This window comes from Tursiops truncatus, chromosome 3 (assembly GCF_011762595.2).
Source record: "Tursiops truncatus isolate mTurTru1 chromosome 3, mTurTru1.mat.Y, whole genome shotgun sequence".
NCBI lineage: Eukaryota > Metazoa > Chordata > Mammalia > Artiodactyla > Delphinidae > Tursiops > Tursiops truncatus.
Window position 1 is genome coordinate 118,364,596 of NC_047036.1, and position 20,249 is coordinate 118,384,844.

Here is a 20,249-nt window from a genome sequence, read left to right on the forward strand (position 1 = left end):
TATTTCTTTTCTTTATATTTATATATATATAAAAGGAAGAGTGAACAGTTCTTTGTGAACTTCATAATTTTTGAAGTGTATTGTTAAAGAACTTGGGTTATAAAGTAAAAAATTCCTTTCACTGAGAAAAATTATATCTTTTACTTATAAGACAAATGAAAATTTTAACATACAGTTAAAGCCTTAATGCTCCTAGTTTTGAATTGAGCCGAAGCAGTATATTTTCTCATTGGAACTCACTTTTGTCCCTTTCTCTGTTTTTCTTGATGTCTTTCCTTTGCCTTGAAATAATTTATTGTGAATTTACCTTTTCTTTTCATTTAGGATGAGGATTTTGTGGGTCGGGATGATTTTGATGATCCTGACCAGATGAGGATAGGAAACGATGGGATTTTCATGTTAACTTTTTTCAGTAAGTATATACACACAGCAGAGCCACTTCCCACAAACCAGAGTGCTTTGGATTATGAGTGAATATGACTGAATTAAAAGAACTAGTTGAGTTAATACATTATATTTATTACATATATTTAATACATTATATTTATTTTAATACATTTTATTTAATATATTACATTATATTTGATGCCGTTTCCTGAGATGTTCAGAGCTTAGTACACTTTTAATATCCTTTCTCTTTGTCTTTTATTTCTGTGAATACCTATGCAAAATGTAATTAAAGCAGTTTTGGGGGATGCTTCATTTTTACATGATCTAATAAGCTTCAATTTTGCAATCTTCAAGGCCCCTTAGCATTCCTCCTACTCATTCCTGACCGTGGAATAGGAATTAAATGCCTTCGATGAATTTTATTTTACAAGCTTCTATTTTCTAATACATCAAAGTCAGCCCGATTTTTCCCCCTTGATGTTATTTTGCATTTAGGTTTCCATATGCCTGACTTGGAAGTGAGCAACAATTTCTTTAATTTACTGTATTAAAAAGATATGAAGCAAATGCAGTGCTTTTAGAGGTGACGTGTTACATAAGCTGTCAAAATTCATAGAAGCAGGAGGTGAATGACTTGAATCAGATTATTGGCGGGCACTAATTTAATGTTCAAATAATGTTTATTTACTCAGGTGTAACACATACAGTAAAGGGCACAAGTCATAAGTATTCAGTGTGGTGATATTAAGGCATTTTTGAAAGCGTATATAGCAGTAGATGTAATAATATAACACCTGATATCCAGAGACTGTGTTTTCTTGTTTGCTTTTGGGAGGAAGACAGAGGATGGATGTTTTGGGGAAGTGGGATAAGGGTTTTGGAGGGTGGGCTAAGCCATTTAAGCAGAAGCAAGTACAGAGGGCACCCTTAGGGCACTCTTGCTCCTTGGGTAACAGGACATGTCTGACCTCTTTTTTTCTCTTGGCTTTTACAGTGGCATTCCTCTTTAACTGGATTGGGTTTTTCCTGTCTTTTTGCCTGACCACTTCAGCTGCAGGAAGGTATGGGGCCATTTCAGGATTTGGTCTCTCTCTAATTAAGTGGATCCTGATTGTCAGGGTAAGTTGTGCAACAGTAATGATAGTCTGTAGAGAAGCAATAAGTAGAATAATTTTGAATATTTGATTTTTTTTTATCTGCTTTTTGGAATCACTTAAAAATGATTTTTGATTTGTCTTTGTTCTGGTTTCATGAAATTGAACCTAGATCAATTGCAGTTGGTTCATGCACCCAAGTTTTGTAGTCAAATCTAGTGAATATTGGTGGTCCAAGGGCATCCATCTATCCTTGTTCACCAGCTGCTTTCTCTGTTTTTAATGTTTGTAATGTGATAATACATGTATTTGTTCTGAAATTAGTTGTTTTTATAATAAAAGAAAGACTCTGTCACCTCTCTGGTATCTCATCAAAAGCAGACATTCCTCTCATTAATGCTACTGAAGTTTTAGTCTTTCTTCTCTCCTTCCCTCTCTTCTTTTCTCCCTCCTTCCTCCCTCCTATCCTTCCTTCCAGGATTGGTTATCAGTAGCATCATTGGTTACGCCATAATGTTTGGAGAGCCAAAACTGTTTAACTGTTTAACAAGCCCTACTCCATTAGGGGCCCTTATCTCTAAGGTAACTTAGAGAGAGATCTTCAGTGATGTAGGAGTTACCAGTTAGTTAGAATTGCATGAAGTTAATTTAAAGTTGTAAAATATCTAGTCTCTTAAAGTGTCCTCTGATTTCGGATAGGTTTACTGCCATGGTTAACTTTATATATAAAACCAATGTGTTTATCATAAATTGACATTAACTAATTAATGAGTGTTGACTGAGCATTGGAGTTTTTCAAAGTTATTTATTCTAAAGGAATTGTTAACGTTTTTAGAATTCCAGGTTCCTTAGAGAATCTGATAAAAGTTACATGCTTTTCTCCTAGATGGCTAATGTGTACTCACCTAAAACATGGACTTTAAGTTAAGAAATCAAGCCCTAAAGAGGTTTTTCATTCTTTCTCTATAAACCTTGTTATTTTATTAAGAAATAAAATACTGTATTTAATGCTCAAACTGTGCTAAAGTCCATACTGTGTAAAGCCTCCAATAGAAACAAGATCAAATTAGTTACCAATCTTTTTATTTTTACTAAACTTTTAACTGAATTGAATGAATCAGCTTGTATTAGTTAGGATGGCTTTTTGAGTAACAGAAAACCTAGCTCAAAATGGCTTAGAAAACAATGGGGAAACTTTATTTCCAGTGAAAATAAGTCCTGACATGGAGGTTAGTTAAATGTTTCACTGACATCATCGAGGACAGCTGACGGTCTGCTCAACATGTTAGTATAGCTGCTCCACCCTCAGGGTTAAGATGGCCAAGGCAGTTTCACGCATCACGTCAGAAACACAACAGTGTTCAACAGAAGAAAGGGAACTATTTCTTCTCCTCCTTTTCTTCTTAAGAGCTAGGAAACCTTCTCAGCAGCCCTCAGTTCCATTGGCCAGAATAACATTATGTGCTAGTCCCTGGCAAAGGAATGTGATCATCATGATGTATGTGACAAAAGTTTTCCAAGGTCAAGACATGGCTGGAGGCATAGGAACAAAATCAGGGATCATTAGAAAAGAGGTCAGATAGTTGGGTTTGGCACTGTGTAAGCAAAATGAAAGTTATCATCAAGACATATTTCTACAAGGGAAAATAACGTGGGCAAAAAAAAAAAAATTTTTTTTTAAAAACAAGCAGATTTGAGCACTTTCAAAACAAGGCGTATGTAAAGCCGAAAGCTATCATATTTCAAGATTGCTTTTCCATGAAAGAAAATATGTTTGCGTATATCATAATCATTTCAGATCTGTACTGTATAAAATACTTTCACTAACTTCTTAGAAATTTTTGTAAGAACTAAATGAATAGCATTAGTATACAAGATAAAATCTTGTGTTTTGTAAACTCTTAAGCTAAAATGTGAAATTATATCTGCTGAGGTGCTCTGAAGTATTTTGCTTTATTTTTCAGTTTTCCACTTACTTCCCTGGATATTTTGATGGTCAGTACTGGCTCTGGTGGGTGTTCCTGGTTTTAGGTAAGTGCTCTTAACAAAGACAAAGGAGAGGAAAGATTATGTTAAATTTTAGAAGTAAAATTACTTTTGTTAAGCCCTCATCTCACTTACTATACAGTAATATATTAGCAATAGTAAGTATAATTTTTAAAATATTTCAAGGATTAGGCTCTTGTCACCATCAGAGTAATATAAATGTTCATAGAACGTCTCTTAGTGGTGATAAATTTCTCTTAACCCATCCATATACACTTCTCACATTTCCTGTGTAGCCAGAGGGGCACACTGATAAGATAACTTTATAGTCCATAGATCTGTTTTCCCCTTGTGAGTTATTGCCGCAAAGCATTCACAAGCTCAACCCCAAATTGCTTATAGGTATATTGTAACCAGCTGAACTACTCATGAGTCTATGTGGCCTATATTCAGTTGGATCTATCGGTAGAAAACAGAAAATGTATAACCTTACTAGACATAACTTCTGGAAGAACCGCCAGAAGTTATGTCTAGTAAGAATTGGGGTTCCAGAATTCTTTAGTTTGCTGTTGTTGCGAATAAGAATTATTTTGTGATGAGAGGGAGGAATTTTTTAAAAAAAAATATACCAGCCATTTCAGGTTGTTGGTCTTCAGATTATACTTATTACTCTAAATTTTTATTTTAAAATCTTTTCTTCCAAGATATCTTAAAGCAAAGAAATGAGCACTGTGGTGAATACTGTTGGTTTCCTCATTGTAGAGAAAATACATATGATACAGTAACAGACCATCATCACTGCTGTCATTTCTACAATAGCAGAGACATCCTGTAGCTGCTAAAGATGGTATAATTGCCTCACTCTGCTTCTGTGACATCATTTTCTCCTATCCTAACATTTCTCCTGTTTCAGGCCTTTTTGTTGTCTCCTTGATTAGGATCCTTTGTTCCAGGGCTGCTAATGGGTCTGGCTAGCACAGTGTAGAACCCATGCCTGACAGGTGCTTAATATATTCAGGACCTACCTGTTTTACCCAGGGTAATAGAGCCATGTATTGCTGACCCTAAATTTTACTTAGAAAATACAAGTCATCCATGATGCCATCCCCCACCTCCCCAGTAGCATCATCTGCTCTACTATTGGTCATTGGCATTCCAAGGAAAGAGAGAGAGTGATTTTTACCCCTTCCCTTGATTACTGAGAAAATTTTTTTAAAAGTGACCTACAGGAGAGTTACTTTAGAGGAGTAGTTCCTTGACTTGCTTATTCTCTAAACCGTACCTTTAAGAGAAAGTCTGACTCCTCATCTTCCCCCAAGCCGCCTAAAGTCCAAGCAAATCCTGAATAGACCAAAAGAAGAGTCATTAAGCATAATTTTAGGTTGATTGTTGACAGCGTTGATAATTTAAAGAAATTTAATGGGCTGATTTCCTTCATATATTAAAGTTTCATGGGAGATGAATTTATAGTACTTTGTAATTCATCATTCTTGCTATCTTACTGCTTACTGATAAGCAAAAAGTAGTGAGACTTGGGATGTACTTAGTGTATTTGGATCCAGTGTTTGGGTCATTTTTGGAACCCCTTGCAGAGAGAACTTTTTTTTTTTTTTTTTTTTCCTGCAGAGAACAGGTCTGTACAAAGTTCTCAAGCTGGCAGCTCATAAGCTATAGCTAGCCTGCAGTTGTGGTTTGTATGTTCCACAGTTATTTTCAGAAGTTTTTTGTTGTTGTTGTTTTTGCGGTACGCGGGCCTCTCACTGTTGCGGCCTCTCCCGTTGCAGGGCACAGGCTCTGGACGTGCAGGCTCAGGGGCCATGGCTCACGGGCCTAGCCGCTCCGCGGCATGTGGGATCTTCCCGGACTGGGGCACGAACCCGTGTCCCCTGCATCGGCAGGCGGACTCTCAACCACTGTGCCACCAGGGAAGCCCCAAGAAGTTTTTTTTTTATTATTATTAGTTGTCTTCGCATGAAAATCAAGAATTTTCATATAAAATACCTGCATTTTTTAACCTTTCAAAATTGAAATGTCTAGCAAAACTGACCTATATTCATTCCCACATGGCACCCATCCTTTGACTGGAGCTGGCTTATTGATTTTGGTGCCAAAAGGATGATGTTGTGCTCAGTGCTGATGATTCTTGGTTACTGCCAAAAATCATTTCTATTTGAGTACAAAGAGTCTTCTACTCCTTGAGTATACTTTAAAATGTATCCAAAAGAAAGTGATTGCTTAGAGCTGGGGAGATGGGAGGAGGGTAGGAAATGGAGAATGGCTCCTTAGTGGGTACAGGATATTTTTAGGGGCGACAGAGTTCTAAAATTGGATTATAGTTTTAACTGACTAAAAGCCAGTGAATCGTACACATTAAATGGGTAAACTTTATGGTGTGTAAATTATATCTCCATAAAGGTGTTTAAAAAAAATGTGTCTAAGACTCAGGGACCATCTCTGGAGGAGGAGGGCCGGGAGTATGTGAGCTACCATTGGAGGGGGCTCGTCACCTTCCCCGCTGACTCCTAAATTAAGAGTAGAGAAATACAGTTGAGAATATGAGAATTGCTGTAAAGGTAAGGGGAGCCTGACATCTAGTGGACAACATTATGTACTGTCTTTGGAAAAAAAGAAGCCCACAGCAAGAAAGGATGGAATTTTTTTTTTTGAGAAAAACAGTTTATAACCTCTCTAAAAAGAGTATATTATCTTGGAATACTTTTTTGGAACTCAGAAGGTAGCTTTTGGGAATTACCTGGTGGTCCAGTGGTTAGGATTCCACCCTTTCACTGCTGTGGTGGCAGGTTCCGTCCCTCGTTGGGGAACTAAGATCCCTGGAGCCGTGGGGCAAGGCCAGAGTCGGGGCAGGGGAGAGAAGGTAGGGTTTGCTAATGCTTCTCAATGAGGCTTCCAAATGTAAATGTTTGGCCCCGTCTTATTTTTGTTTCCTTTTTAGACCACTTAGATTCTGAATGTGCAAGAGAGACTTTGTCTTGGCTCTTGAGATTATGTATTCTCATTGAGAAGTGGAAAATTTGGTGTGGAAATCCTTTGGAAATTTTAGAGGCAATTGTGTTTTGATAGTTTTTAGCAGAAAAATGATGAAGTATTGGTATCAGAAGGGATATTTCTGGGGAGTGGACTTAATATGGGAATTATAAACTCATTCTTGACTTCTCTTTTTTAAATTAGGCTTTCTCCTGTTTCTCAGAGGATTTATCAATTATGCAAAAGTCCGGAAGATGCCAGAAACTTTCTCAAATCTCCCCAGGACCAGAGTTCTCTTTATTTATTAAAGGTATTAAAGAAAAAAACTTTATTGTAGTCCCAGTGTAATCATGTGATGCATTGCAGATGACTATTCAGGTTTAGAGTAGAGTGTACACCCTGCGGTAGGGGATATGGAGAAGGTAAGGAAGCCTTGTCTTTTAGTTTCTAGTTTAGTAAGGGGTGTTTCTATGAAAAAAAACTATTAAAAAAGGCAAGTTAGAAAAACTGCCGAAGGAGAAAACATTATCTCATGTTTAGACAATGCAGAAGAGGCTCGACTGGGACTCAGGGTCCTAGATCTTTGAATCGTGAATCCCAAAGCCACAGCTGCCTGCAGTTTTACCGGTTCCAGAGGACTGTAGCGAGAAGGAGCCTCTCAGGCCTGATCACTCAGCTCAGTTATGTGGGGCCCTAAACCCCAGAGCTGACAGGACCATGAGTACTTTAGGAACTCCTTTTGCCTGGCCACTGACAAGCCCATCAAGGCTTCCGTCTTCTCAGGTTAGTCAGAGAGGCTTTGCTGATCCCTTTTCTTCAGGTTCCCATCCTAATGTTACCATTCTGGTGGTAGTGTCAAACCCCAGGAAAGGAAGGGGAGGAAAGGGCCTTTTCCCTTGCCTAGAACAGGAGGACTAAGCCTTGCCGAGGCTCTTTGGTTCACCCGTGGTTTTCCCCAGAGGCTGACTCCATCTTACATCACTAGCTACAAAAAGGAGGAGTTAGGGAATCTTGGGAAAGAGTACACCAGAGAGAGGCCTCTGGTTACAAGATCTAACCTTCGTGGAGTTGACTCTTTGTTACTTAAGACTGTTGAGGACAGGTGGGACCAGGCTGGTTGAAGGCCTCAAGCAAGGATTTGTGAAGGTTGTAGCAGTTGAGATAAACCTGAAATGATAGGTAGGAAGTGTAAATGATCGTGGAAATTGTTGGGTGGGGAAGCATTTCAGAGTCACCTAAGGCCAAGCATTGAATAGGAATAGAGGCAGAGAAGTTACGGAGCTGGCTTAAGGGACAGCAATGTGATTGTAGCATAAAGGAGTGTTGAGGATTAAGGCTGGAAAGCCAGGCTGAGAAAGTGTTCTCAAATATCTTGAGCACTAAGCCCGTTTGCGCTGGAAGTGTTGAACTCATAGAGCAGCCCTTTAAACCCAGTGATGTGTTGCCTCAACACAAGGCTGACTCCATGTGAACATCAGTTTGTTCTGTATTTGCTGTTGGGTTATCATAGTTTATGTAAGTAATCATATGCTAAGAGTGTAGTTCTCAGTTTTGAAGATTTGCGGTGATCTTAGCATGCAGAGTAGAGTTCTCAGTTTTGAAGATTCGTGGTGGTCTCAGAATATATGCTTCTAGAAAAGAAAGTACCGTATTTAATTTGCCAGGTGGTGAGATGGTATTGAAAGTTTTTAAGCAACAGAATAATGTGATGAGAACTACTTAAATGAAACAAAAATTTTTTCAAGCATGGCGTAATAGTAATAACTAATGTTTGTCAACTTTTTGATATATCAGATACTGTACTAAGCACTTTACATGTATAATTAAATGTTCTTAATAAGTAACAAAGGTTACAGTGACAGATAAGCTCAGATACATGCATGGTAGAGTATATTCATAAGGCATTTCTTACAAAAGTTAAAGAAAGCATGGAAAGAACTTAGGTTCTGTTGGTTAAAGTCAGTTTCTTCAAAGGAGCGTGGACTTTTATTTGAGAGATAATTTTAGCCATTAAGAGTACCACTTGTGTGTATGATTTTTTTTTTTTAAAAGAAAGGGAATGTTTTGTTGCATGTTTAAAATGTCCTGAGTGGTGTGTCCTGAATTTGAATTCAGTTACACAGTCTGGGCACAGATGGACACTGACACCACTGGCCTAGGTCCTAATGCCTGTGATGTGCCTGTGTTTGTGTCTGGGACATCCTAACTTTAAGAGGCTTGTCAGATATTTTGTGTGGTTTTATTGTAGTTAACCATTGTCATCTTTTTTCTTCCTCTACATATCTGATTATAATTTGTAGTTACTTCTAAGCCCTAGGTTAACTCTTACCTACCATAGATTCAAAAGTTAATTCTTGGGCTTCCCTGGTGGCGCAGTGGTTGAGAGTCCGCCTGCCGATGCAGGGGACACGGGTTCGTGCCCTGGTCCGGAAGGTCCCACGTGCTGCGGAGCGGCTGGGCCCGTGAGCCATGGCCCCTGAGCCTGTGCGTCCGGAGCCTGTGCTCCGCAACGGGAGAGGCCACAACAGTGAGAGGCCCACATACCGCAAAAAAAAAAAAAAAGTTAATTCTTTGGGGTCGCCACAGTTCTTCTTAGGATGAATGCTTGAAATCACCTGCAGATTTCCCCTAATCCATTGGTGCCCAACATATCCTGAGGGGACAGATTCCTCCTGCCCTCCCTCCCTCCCTCCCTTTCTTCCTTCCTTCACAGATTCTATAGGTCTAGTCTAATGGCTTTGACTTTCTAAATGGAATGAGGCCACACGCTGTCTGTTCTCTTCATTCTTCAGTTAGAAGGCAATTTCAGGCTTTATTAGAGGATGCATACATTCTTGCTTCTAATACATGACAGGTTGACATGACAATACAGGTTGAGAGAAAGCCTGAACTTCTCAGTTTTCCTGTATTGTTAGGGACTTGGAGGGTTTTTTTGTTTATAAAATTTGTTATTATTGTTTTGATTTTCTAAAACTTCCGAAATGCTTTATGGGTATATTCTAAATGTAAAACAAAGCATCTTTAGGGTTATGAGTTGAAGTAGGCAGCCCTTAGTTAAGTAATAATGCTGTTGGAGGGGTAAAAGTAATAATGCTGTTGGATATTATAGACTTGGTGTTCTCTGTATTTTGGAGCCAGAGGCCTTACAGTGCTTTAGGCATTGTCAGACTTAGAGGTATATGAATAAAGTTCCCCAGTGGAGGGCATAGTAGGGTTTCTTTGCTTTCCTGTCTGACTTTGATATCCTAGTTGATTTGAAATTGTCCCAGACATGCCCAGAGGATTCAGAGCTCCAAATTAGGGGTTTAGGGACTTACAGCAGCATTTAGAATTTTAATAACTTCCTTACTAACTTTCAGTATCCCCAGAGGGAACCCAAAAAGCTGTAATATCTCATGGGACTGAATTTCCTTTGTCCATTTGACAGGGGTAAGAACTGTCCATCCAGATCCAAAAGTAGAATGTTTTCTTTCTCTAGTTCAGAGGAAATTTAGTTTAATTTAGTTTGAAGATGTACTAGAAAACCATCATGTAAGGTGTGAAGATTTTCTTTTCTTTCACCAAGACCTTTTACTTTCTTTACTGGAGGTATCACTAGTTAAAAGCTAGCTGTGGGCTTCCTTTTTGCCAGAAAGCCACAGGTAGGGAATTTCTAAAATAACTTTGCCATAGAGAAAAATAACTCAATTCCCGTGCTAAGATCTGGCACTGTACTAGAAAAAAGTGTAAGAATAGTGACTTTTCTATTTAGGCTGCCCAAAATATAGTACACACACACACACACCGTGAAGTGACCTCAAAAGGCCTTCTTTCTAAGCAGCCAAAGTAGATATTACAAGAGTTGAACACTAAAGCTCACGTACTACTATCATAGGGCAACTCTCAGGTTCCCTTTCAGAACTTATTTATAAGCTTATAAAGGAAATTTGGGTTCCTGCCTCACAGCAAAAAAAGCCAGAAGGAACTGCTAGAGCTGGGCACAGTGGCAGCAAGAAGTGTGTGACTGTGAGGAAGCAGGAAAAACAAAATGTTCCTTCTATGTTGTTTAAAAAGAAACAGATACCTTTTAGAAACGTCTTTATCTGAAATGGTCAAAAATGTAAAATGTCCATACTTTATCTTATTTACCAATGAACTGGAAAATAAATTTTTATGGAGTACCACTTCTTTTGATGCTGCCAGATAATTGAGGAGCTAGTTATAGTAACCGTAAGGTGGTAACACAGTTAACTGATAATCTAACACTACTGCAAAAGCACTTGTATATGTGAAGTATAATGGATCTTAAATTTGTTACTTTAACCCCATCTGAAATAGGAGGGAAGAAAATTTGTAAGCCCTCGCGGCATTAATGAGATAGGGCCCTTCATAATTAAATAGTGATTGCTGTGACCTGGTGAGCTATACATATGAGGCATCAGATATCTTCTTAACTTTTTTCCACGTAGTGATAAGTGTTTTCATTTCCTTTTTTCTATAACCTTCCCCCTCCTTCTTAATACGTCTTTATTTTTAATTCACCTCAAGTTAGTTTCACTTATTTGGACTGTGTTGTAAAGTAGCAAGATAGTAGAAAATGTTTCCAGGGGAATTTTTGCTTAAAAAAAAAAAAATCACACAGTGTCCTAGAAGAAATTGTTGTCTTCCTCTTGAAATTAAATGATCTGTAGGCTGTTGGATTCCTTTTGTTTCTGAAGTGATCTAATCTAAAGTTTAGTAATGATAGCCACAGTCCCTAAAACGTGGCATTCCATCACTGTTTTTGTAACAGCTTGTGAGTCAAGTTGATCAGAACAGGCCTCTGGGTCTTAGAGAGCAGTGAGTGCCTCTCTAGCAATCTTTTTCATTTGGAATTTGTATGGTGATTGAGATCACCCATTAGTAACCTATCTAGGACCTCTTAATGGATTTTTTTTTAATATTATAGTTGATTTACAATGTTGTGTTAGTTTCAGGTGTACAGCAAAGTGATTCAGTTATACATATTCATACATCTGTTCTTTTTCAGATTCTTTTCCCATATAGGTTATTACAGAATATTGAGTAGTGTTCCCTGTGCTGTACAGTAGGTAGGACCTCTTAATGCATTTTTAATGTTTGTTGGGTAGCTCTGACTTTGAGGGATCTATTAAAACTAATTTGCCTCCGTGGAAGCAGCATGAACTAAAGAAAGTGGCCAGGTGAACTGTATCTGAACTGTATCTCATATTCTTGCAAAACTCTAGTGTTTTGACTTTATAGTAATCATTCTATCAGTTTTTATCTGTTAATGGAAAGTGGTAAAACTGAATTTACTTAGGCTTGTAGTGAGTGTAGCTAGCTAGCCTCATTGAAAAATCTCTATTTGACATCTGTCTACCAATTTTCTTTTTGGTTCTACTTGCCCTTCATGATTCCTTATATTCTTGTGTCTTTGTCCCTGCACATTCTGAAGTCTCCATGAAGAAAAGTTGCTCTTACATCAATATCATTGGTTTACTTCAAATCAAAACACCAGTGTTAGTGAATTTGGGGTTTGGGAAATATTAAGTGTTCAAAAAGAACATGTTGATTTCCTCCAGTGTTGTAGCTTTTCTGCATCTTGCCAGCCTTTTAAAGACGTATACAGTAGTCTAATTAGAAGAGATACAGAAGGGCTGCTTGTGGCTTTTACAGTAATTTGGAAAGATGGAAAAGTGAGCTAGGGGCCTATGTATGAGCCTATCCAACTCTCTTCCGGTATAGGGTATCACAGTGTAGTTTCTCAATAAATATTTGTTAAGCTGTTAATATATCTCTTTAGAGTATTTTTTTTAGCAGTAATATAGGGAGTTATTTGTATTTTTTCCATTATTTCCATGAGAACCAAACCAATTTATATGCCAAAACAAAAGTGCCTTAGAGTATTAGATGAAAACTGCATTTAACAAAATAGATGGACATCATTTTGAGAGTATTTATTTTAGTCATGTATATTGCTTTTTAAAAATTGGGGCTATATACAGTCCCCCCACCCCGAGATACATGCCCCAAAATACAGTCACTTTTTTTCTAATTGATTGGAAAAAGTACTTGTGGTACCTGTGAGTTTATAGTTGTTTCCTAACTTTGCCCTGCTTCAAGTATAGACTGATATCACTGGCATCCTTATTGGAAATCTTCCTCGTGTGAGATTTGGCAGAATTGGCAGGGTAAACAGCTTCGAGTGTGTGTGGAAAATTACCTATGCATTTGGATTCTACTGTGTCTTTGTCCCCAAATTTCAGTCATTGCTGTTGAGGTTAAGTGTAGGATGAAGTGCTACTTGAATTCTGTTCTTTTGTTAGGAGGTTTAGAGAGAGAGAGAGAGAGAGAGAGACCCCTGACCTCATGGGTTTTAAGAAAGCATTCAAGTTCTCTCTAGTTCTACAGTCCTTTATAACTTTAAGAACCAAAAATGTAACGTTTATTGAATACTATGATGTCAGTGTATAGTAATCTTAAAGCTATGTAAAAATGTACTTCTTGTGTCTCCAGACATCCTGCCTTCTTTTGTGACTACATCCTTCTTTTAGCCAAAATAACAACTTAACCAGAGTTTCAATATTCAATATCCTTCTCTGGCAGATGTTTTCTGGCAGAGGCCTTCCTGCATTTATGAATTCTCTCCCAAGAAGCAAGAGAACACCTGCAGGAAGTGAATCAAGAGGCGGAACACAGAGGAATAATCACCTGCTTTAAAAAAATAAAGTACTGTTGACAAAGATCATTTCTCTCTATTTGTTCCTAGATGTAAAATTTTAATAGTTAATGCAAAATTCTGTAATCATTGAATCATTAGTGGTTAATGTTTGAAAAAGCTCTCGCAATCAAGTCTGTGGTGTACTAATAATGCCTTATCTATTTGTAGTCATTTTAAATAGCATGAGCCTTGTCCCTGTAGTCAGTAGGGGGCAATCTTGCTTTATTCATCCTCCATCTCAAAATGAATTTGGAATTAAATATTTTAGTGTAAGATATGTACAATGCTGGCCATTTAAAAAAGGGGTTTTCTCAAAAGTATAACTTTTGTTATGACTGCATTTCTGCACATAATCCATTTTGCTGTTAAAATTAATCTAGAAATTTATTTAATTGTACTGTGAACACCTAGAAACAAAATCATAGTGCAAAATACATTTAAGGTGTGGTCAAGAATATGTTCTTAATTGGTAAATGATAAGCATTAATTTTTTATAGTCTGTATTCTAATTTTGCTGTACCTTATTCTGTTGTGTACCTAAGGGATTGTAAAGGTGTTATCACTGTATAAAATAGAAAGGACAAGGACAAATGCAGCATAATTACTAATAAAATGCAATTGGTGATACTTTCTGTGATTAGAATCCCTACCCCTTTTTTTTCTTTTTCTTTTGTCTCCTGATGATTAGGCCAGGGGCTAGGAGTAGGGAGGGGATTAGGTACTAGGAGCAAAGAAAGAATTAGCTTGGAACTTTTGAGATGATCCCTAACATACTGTACTACTTGCTTTTACAATGTGTTAGCAGAGACCAATGTGTTATAGTGTAGAGTGATGTGCTTTCTACCAAGTGGTATTCACCCTGGTTTGGTATGTTAAAGCTGTAAATACAACAGAACATTAATAAACGTCTCTTGTGTAGCAACTTTTGCTGTGGATTAGTGTTTAATATCTTGGTTTGCACTTGTTAATTGCTAAGGCAGTTTTTTCTGATCTTCATATAGATTCATACAGAATCATTCAGTAAACAAAAAAGAAATTGGTCTTGGGCCAATTTTTCAGCAGGGGAAGTTTCTTTCATATCATACTCAATATATTCCTTAAAATATATTAGTTCTTCAAAAGATAATGGGTTAAAATAGGGAGGAATTGTAGAGCTTTTAAATCATTCTGGAATTCCCAATTATGCTTCATTTTTTAGACATGATCTCAGATAATTTATTTCCAATGTTTTCTGCGTGTTCCCTGCATTTGCCCTTTTTCTCAGGTGAACACAGCCAACTGGTTTAAGTCCTATGAGCATCCAGTTGAAGCTAAAAATGTCTCATTCCTCCTGATTTCTATTTTTGTCTCAATTGTGTTAAATTTAGAGACCAGTGGTTCTTACAATATCAGTCATTTGATATTTTCCACCTCTTCCACTTATTCAAAATATGAAGAAAAAAATGTAGCAAGATGGTCCAATAACTACACAAACCAGCACTAGCTTGGTATGATACCTGCAGATATTCATTTATCTGCTGCATGTGAACATCCAGGATCAGCTTAGGAAGTCTGTTCAGGGGTGTCAGTATGTAGTGCACAGAAATGTACATTATTTGAAAACCAAGCAGGAAAACAGTGCCTCCTGGATCAACGTTTCAGTGATCATTCATTCTAACTCGTTTATTGATTACTATAAGTAATAGTATAGTATGTTTCTGTTTAAAAGTTATATTTTACAATAGATTAGTGGGGCAGGGTTTGAAAGTCTCTGAAGATTTTTTATATTTTGAATTAGATTATACCAACAATGTAGTTTGGAGGAGTTTATAGCCTATCGTGTTCTATGTTTCAGAACGAAGATCTCTCTAAACAGTCTGAATAAATTTGGACATGTACAACAGAGAGAACTATTTAAATTATCTTACAGGACCAAATAGAGGGGCCCTAAATCACATGAACTAAAACATTGTAGTCTCACTTTGTGTTTATTCTTTAGGTCCTGTGCCTTATTTGGCTTTGTATATTTGAGGACTGAAATATCTGGAATTCTTATTTCTGCATATTTGGTGGTCCTTAAGATTCTGTCATATGTAAACCTACAGTTTGCTTTGCTTTAAAATTAATTAGGAAGGTGATTTCTCTCCTTTTAATGTTCTAAAGATTAAAGTCTTTGTAGATATACAAAGTTGGTACCATATGTTACCTAGAGGCCTTACTGTTAGGGTGGAAATGTTTATCCTGCACTGTTACCTTTTATTTTTGTCTTTCATTCTTTTCTGTCTCCCTTTGGTAGGTTCATTATTAAGAATAACCCTTTCAGATAAAGGAGGAGTGTTTAAATTATTTCAAAGGGGATACTGAGGAACCACTGTTATTTGCGTAAGGTTATGGAATAAACTGGCTTTGACCTTGGGCTAGGGGACAATTGGGTCTCATCCATGACTACAGAGGTAGGTCCCTCATGTCTCTTAACTTGTTGCTGCCATTTGGAATGATACAAACTAAGCAATCTGACTTGAGCTGTGTCCCACTGTGAGTCATTTGTAACCCAGATGAAATTTCTTTTCACCTTCATTATATTCTTATACTATGTTTAAGGGAAGAAATAACTCCTGAAAGGGAGTTTCAGGGCCAAGTGATAGTTCAAGTTAAGTGGTTGCCTGAGGTGGCAGGGTTCTAGGTGAGAATCAGGAAAAATATACACAGCAAATGGAGTGTTGGCCTCAGCTTTGAGTCCAACCCTACCACCTCTTCTGGATGTCTGACCTTCTTGAAGGGTTGGAATAGTAGATGTTGAAAAATCACTTGGTCCTGACGATGCTGGTAAAACACCGATGATCAAATTTTAACTTAAAACATGCCAAGAACAGACATAGAACTGTACGTTATGTACAGTATGAGGGAATAATTTATGAAAAAGCAGTGTGGCCCCTACTACCTACCTGAATCTGGTTCTTGGTGAAACCTCAGTGATGAATACAGGAAAATCATGTGCAAGATGTAGCTTAATAATTTTCAGGTTCTGCTGATGTTTTTTAGCTCTTTAGATTTTCACCTTTTCAGGCTTTCTGAAGATGATTTGAAGGGTGATGAGAGGCCTAACAAAATGCACACATGCTTCTGTAGATGGTGTGTGGGTTTAAAAAAATCTTGTTTCGCATATCTTTAAGCCTAAATAGCATTTATAAAGTCTGTAAGGCCGATAAGGTGGATGGAGTGAGAGCGTTTGCTAAACCACCAATACTAAAGGTAGGTACTCGAGGTTTAACGTTCCCTTTGCATACACTGTACGCTTTTGTACAGTGGATGGTTGTACTCATTTAGAGCACCCACAGAAAAGTGCTCTGTGACAGGGAACTTCTGTGTATTGGTTCTCTGTAGGCTCTGCTGCTAAAATGGAGGACATCTCAGAGAAAGACACCAAGAATTCTTGAAGGGGAGGATAAGTTCAGGTTGAGCGTAAAAGACTTTCAGGAGGAAAAGAGTTACAGAAACTAATTTTGTGTCATTCTAAAAAGGGGCTCTTTTATTACCCAGTTTACTCCTTACAACTTTCTTACTTACAACTTTATGGCCTATAGAAAGACCTGCTCTTTGGACAACCTAAATGGAGAGCTGTCCTCCTGAAGGACAGTTTCTCTGACTAGAAATTGGAAATAGTCCTATCTACTGCCTGGCATTTTGATCCCCTCAGCCCTCCAGTTATTCTCAGAATTTGTCACTTGTAGAATAGATACATTACTCAAGTTTTGGTTTGATGCCTGTTTTGCTGAAAAGTCTTGTTTTTTCTTTACCAAAAAGCATTGTGTTCTGATTTTGAGAGTTTTAAGTCAATTGGCAAATTAATAAGATGTAAACTGAAATGCAAATCTGTTAAACCTGAGTATAGAATATATGAAATAAAGAGAATTCTCTTGCATTTATGCAGGATTTCATCCAGGTCAGAAACTGAGATGTAGTTGTATGAAACAGACATCTCCCAACCCTGCTTTGTATGTTGTTCATCCTGCTCTAAAGTGAATAGTTGTTATCATCTATGTGAGAAATGAAATGTTTCATAAGCTTTTTCCCATCCATATGTGATTGCAGGTTAATAGACAGCAAAACAGAGAAAAAATGGTTTCCTTAAATCTTACAAAGATTAGTGCTGGAGTGCTGAGAAGACGGTATTCATTGTTATTCATTAGTTGACTGGAAGGTTCATCATTGGGTCAAAAACCTAAAAAAAAACAGTCTCAAATAGAGAAGGTGATTTCTTGCCGCAGAGCATCATCAGCTAAACTATAGAATTAAGGAAGTGCTGCCTTCTGACTCTGAAACCCAGCCTGACTCTTTTCTGAAATTCATCCCAAGCTGCACTCGTTTTTCACCATACTAGTTAAGGTTTGCAGTCACATCCCCTACTGAGAGCTGCTTCCCCCATTTAAGCCCATTACTTCCTGAGTCAAGGAGAGAGGATTGGAGCAACCTATCATCATAACTCGGCTAGAGTTACACTTGATGAAACATTCTTTTTTTTCATTTGCACAACAGTCCAAAATGCCTAAAATGTTCCCTTAAAGTGAGGTTTTAGAAAGAATTTTGCCATCTGTTTCCTGATTCCACATCTTTATTTTGACAGAACATTTCTCAGGCCGTATTTGGCAGTCACTAGGTTTAGATGTCATTCTGGTCATTTTAGTATGTTGATTTTTTCTCTGATTATTGACATTGAGGATTTTTATATTCATGATTTATTTCCAGTTGGTATTTTAACTAGGATTGCAGATAAATTACTAAGCGAGCCACTGGATGGATCAATATTTTCACCAACCCTTTTATCACTAGCATCACTTGGTACTATATAGTTCTTTTAAAAAGTGGGCACTGGTGGCCTAAAGAATCAAAATTAGCAGTCCATTTTTTCTTGGTTTGGCTCAATGACTCTCAAACCCTAGATCTCTGTAAATCACGGTCATGTGTATGAGAAAAGCCCTTTTTTGGGGTAGGTGTATATATTTTCCCTGTGGCTGTATGTGTGAGATGCGTTTTAATCTGTATGTAGGTCTCCTAACTAATTTTGACCTTAAGCCCTTCTGTGATACAGCAGTTTTCAAGATTTAGGTATTGAAACTAAACTTATGTTTTTCTAATCCCCATCCTGTAGAATTTATAAATGGTCAGACTTGGTTCCTGCTGCAGTTACACAGAGCTTCCAAATAAGGATAATGGGTAAGTACTCATCTCCAACGTTCACTTTCCATAGAAGAAACCTGCAGAGCATGTATACCTACGCTTAAAATTATGAGTTAATTTTTCATTAGGGTATTTTCCTGGCATCGATTTTTGGGTGAAATGAAGAGTTATTTTGTCTTCATGTAGATCTTCTCAAAGCTCGTGGCTACCATAGTTTCTTCTTTTTATGGCAAGACTATGGGAAGGAATGTGTCTGCAGAGCAATGGGGAAAGGCCATAGGGAAAATGATTTCCAAATACTTGGCTGGCTAAGAGTGATTGTGGACTCTTCCTTGGAGGTCTTTAAAAGTAGGGTCGATCCTCCTCTGGAATGGTTTAAGGGTAAAGGAAAAGGAGTGGATTAGCAGGCCCCTTAAAGTCCCTCAGAGCTCTAGAGGTTTGTATGTGGCCCATGTCAGTGACAGATGGAACAGTAAGTTCAACAGATGTCACGTCTGCCATTCCCAGGCTGTGCTCTCTTTAATGTGGTGACCTTCTGTGAGCACTGTCCTAAATGGTCTGCAAGAGGGAAGGGAGTGTGTCTAAACTTCTGGGAAACCTAACTTGGGTGGCTTATTACCTACTGCTACCTTTTATATTAAGATCCAGTTATCAAAAAAGTTACACTTTGTCAGAATCCCAAAACAAGGACTCAAAAAAGCACCCTCTAGTTTCTGCAGTCATTTTCAACCTTTGTTATATTCTGAAGGAATTTGGTTTAGATGGCATTCCCTAATGTTACGTTTAAGAATCTTTTTCCTAAGGGACCGTGGGAGGAAGAAAGAAAGAAGATTAGGTGGGTAAGGAGGGCCCTGGAGGAAATGAAGTCTGATTTGTTAAGAAGAGAGGGGACCTGTGGAAGAGTGTAGCAAATCGGTTCCTTTTGTTCTTTGCTTCTGCTTTAATCCTTTAGACTCACAGGATAAGATTGCCAGCTAATTGCTAGGAGCCCCCTATAAAAGAGGATTGGCCTAAATTGGAGAATAAATTTAAAGACTGACTAAAGGTTTTTTTTTAAAATCCCTCCTTTATTCGGGTCACTTTTCTTTAGATGTGATTATGTCTCCAAGAAGTGGTTGGATACCTTCTTGAGAGGTTTTCTTAAAAAAAGAAGTCTGAAATTCCAAAGACTCCCCCCACCTCCACTGTAGGATTTATGTAAGCGTGTGATGAACTAAATTCACTAGACTGTAGTTTAAACTTAAAAAATAAAAAGACTAATGTGTTTTATGGTGGCATTTTTATACAAGCGGCTCATTGGTAGAAGTACGTTGACCATTTTAAAGTGCAATTTGATCTTTTAGGGTAAGACGTTTAAATTCTCTGAGTACAGACACTATACTTAGGACAAATTATTATGTTTGTAACTTGGTGCCAATCTCAATCGTGTCTTCATTGGGTGCTTATTTTCAAATAGTACCTGATCCATTCAAAAACAATATACTAAAAATTGTCACTAAAAACATATCAAATTTTAATAGTAAGGCATGGATACTTTTACTGCCTTTTATTTATTGCCGGGTGTATTTTATTAGAAGGAAAGGTAAATAAATGTGTTTTGCAGAAAATATGTAGTGCAAGTCAGCTCCAGTAGCAGTTATTATTTTTTAACTAGATGGTGGAGCATTACACACTTAGTTTATTAGTGACCTTCCCATAAAACTTTTAGGAACACAGGGCAAAACAGAGCTCATAAGTTTACCCAAGCTGTCCCTCTAGAGCACTGCTTTAGTGACATCAGACGCCTGAAGGGAAGCCAAGACACCTTCCTGCATCTTCACATCCCAAGTGGCCTTGGCTTCGCCTCCATCTACGTATTTTATTCCCCTCAGAAAGAATTACAGGTGAAATTTAGACAATCACCTGTGTGTTAGAAGTGATAAAGTCCACCTTCTGAA

The 20,249-nt window shown here is 37.6% G+C and overlaps 1 protein-coding gene across 2 annotated transcripts in view; it reads left to right on the forward strand.

Annotated features, from left to right (window-relative positions):
* The window catches only part of NDFIP1 (Nedd4 family interacting protein 1), a 50,646-nt gene extending 36,569 nt beyond the window's left edge, over positions 1-14,077 (forward strand). Inside the window, exons 4-8 of one of the 2 annotated variants that reach the window (XM_019924615.2) lie at positions 325-412; positions 1,385-1,509; positions 3,449-3,515; positions 6,660-6,765; positions 13,041-14,077. In XM_019924615.2, the coding sequence (XP_019780174.1) occupies positions 325-412; positions 1,385-1,509; positions 3,449-3,515; positions 6,660-6,763 (384 nt within the window). In that variant the 3' untranslated portion in view covers positions 6,764-6,765; positions 13,041-14,077. The remainder of the gene's footprint in view (positions 1-324; positions 413-1,384; positions 1,510-3,448; positions 3,516-6,659; positions 6,766-13,040) is intronic. The other variant, XM_019924614.3, reaches the window with a different exon arrangement.
* The last annotated feature ends 6,172 nt before the right edge of the window (positions 14,078-20,249 follow it).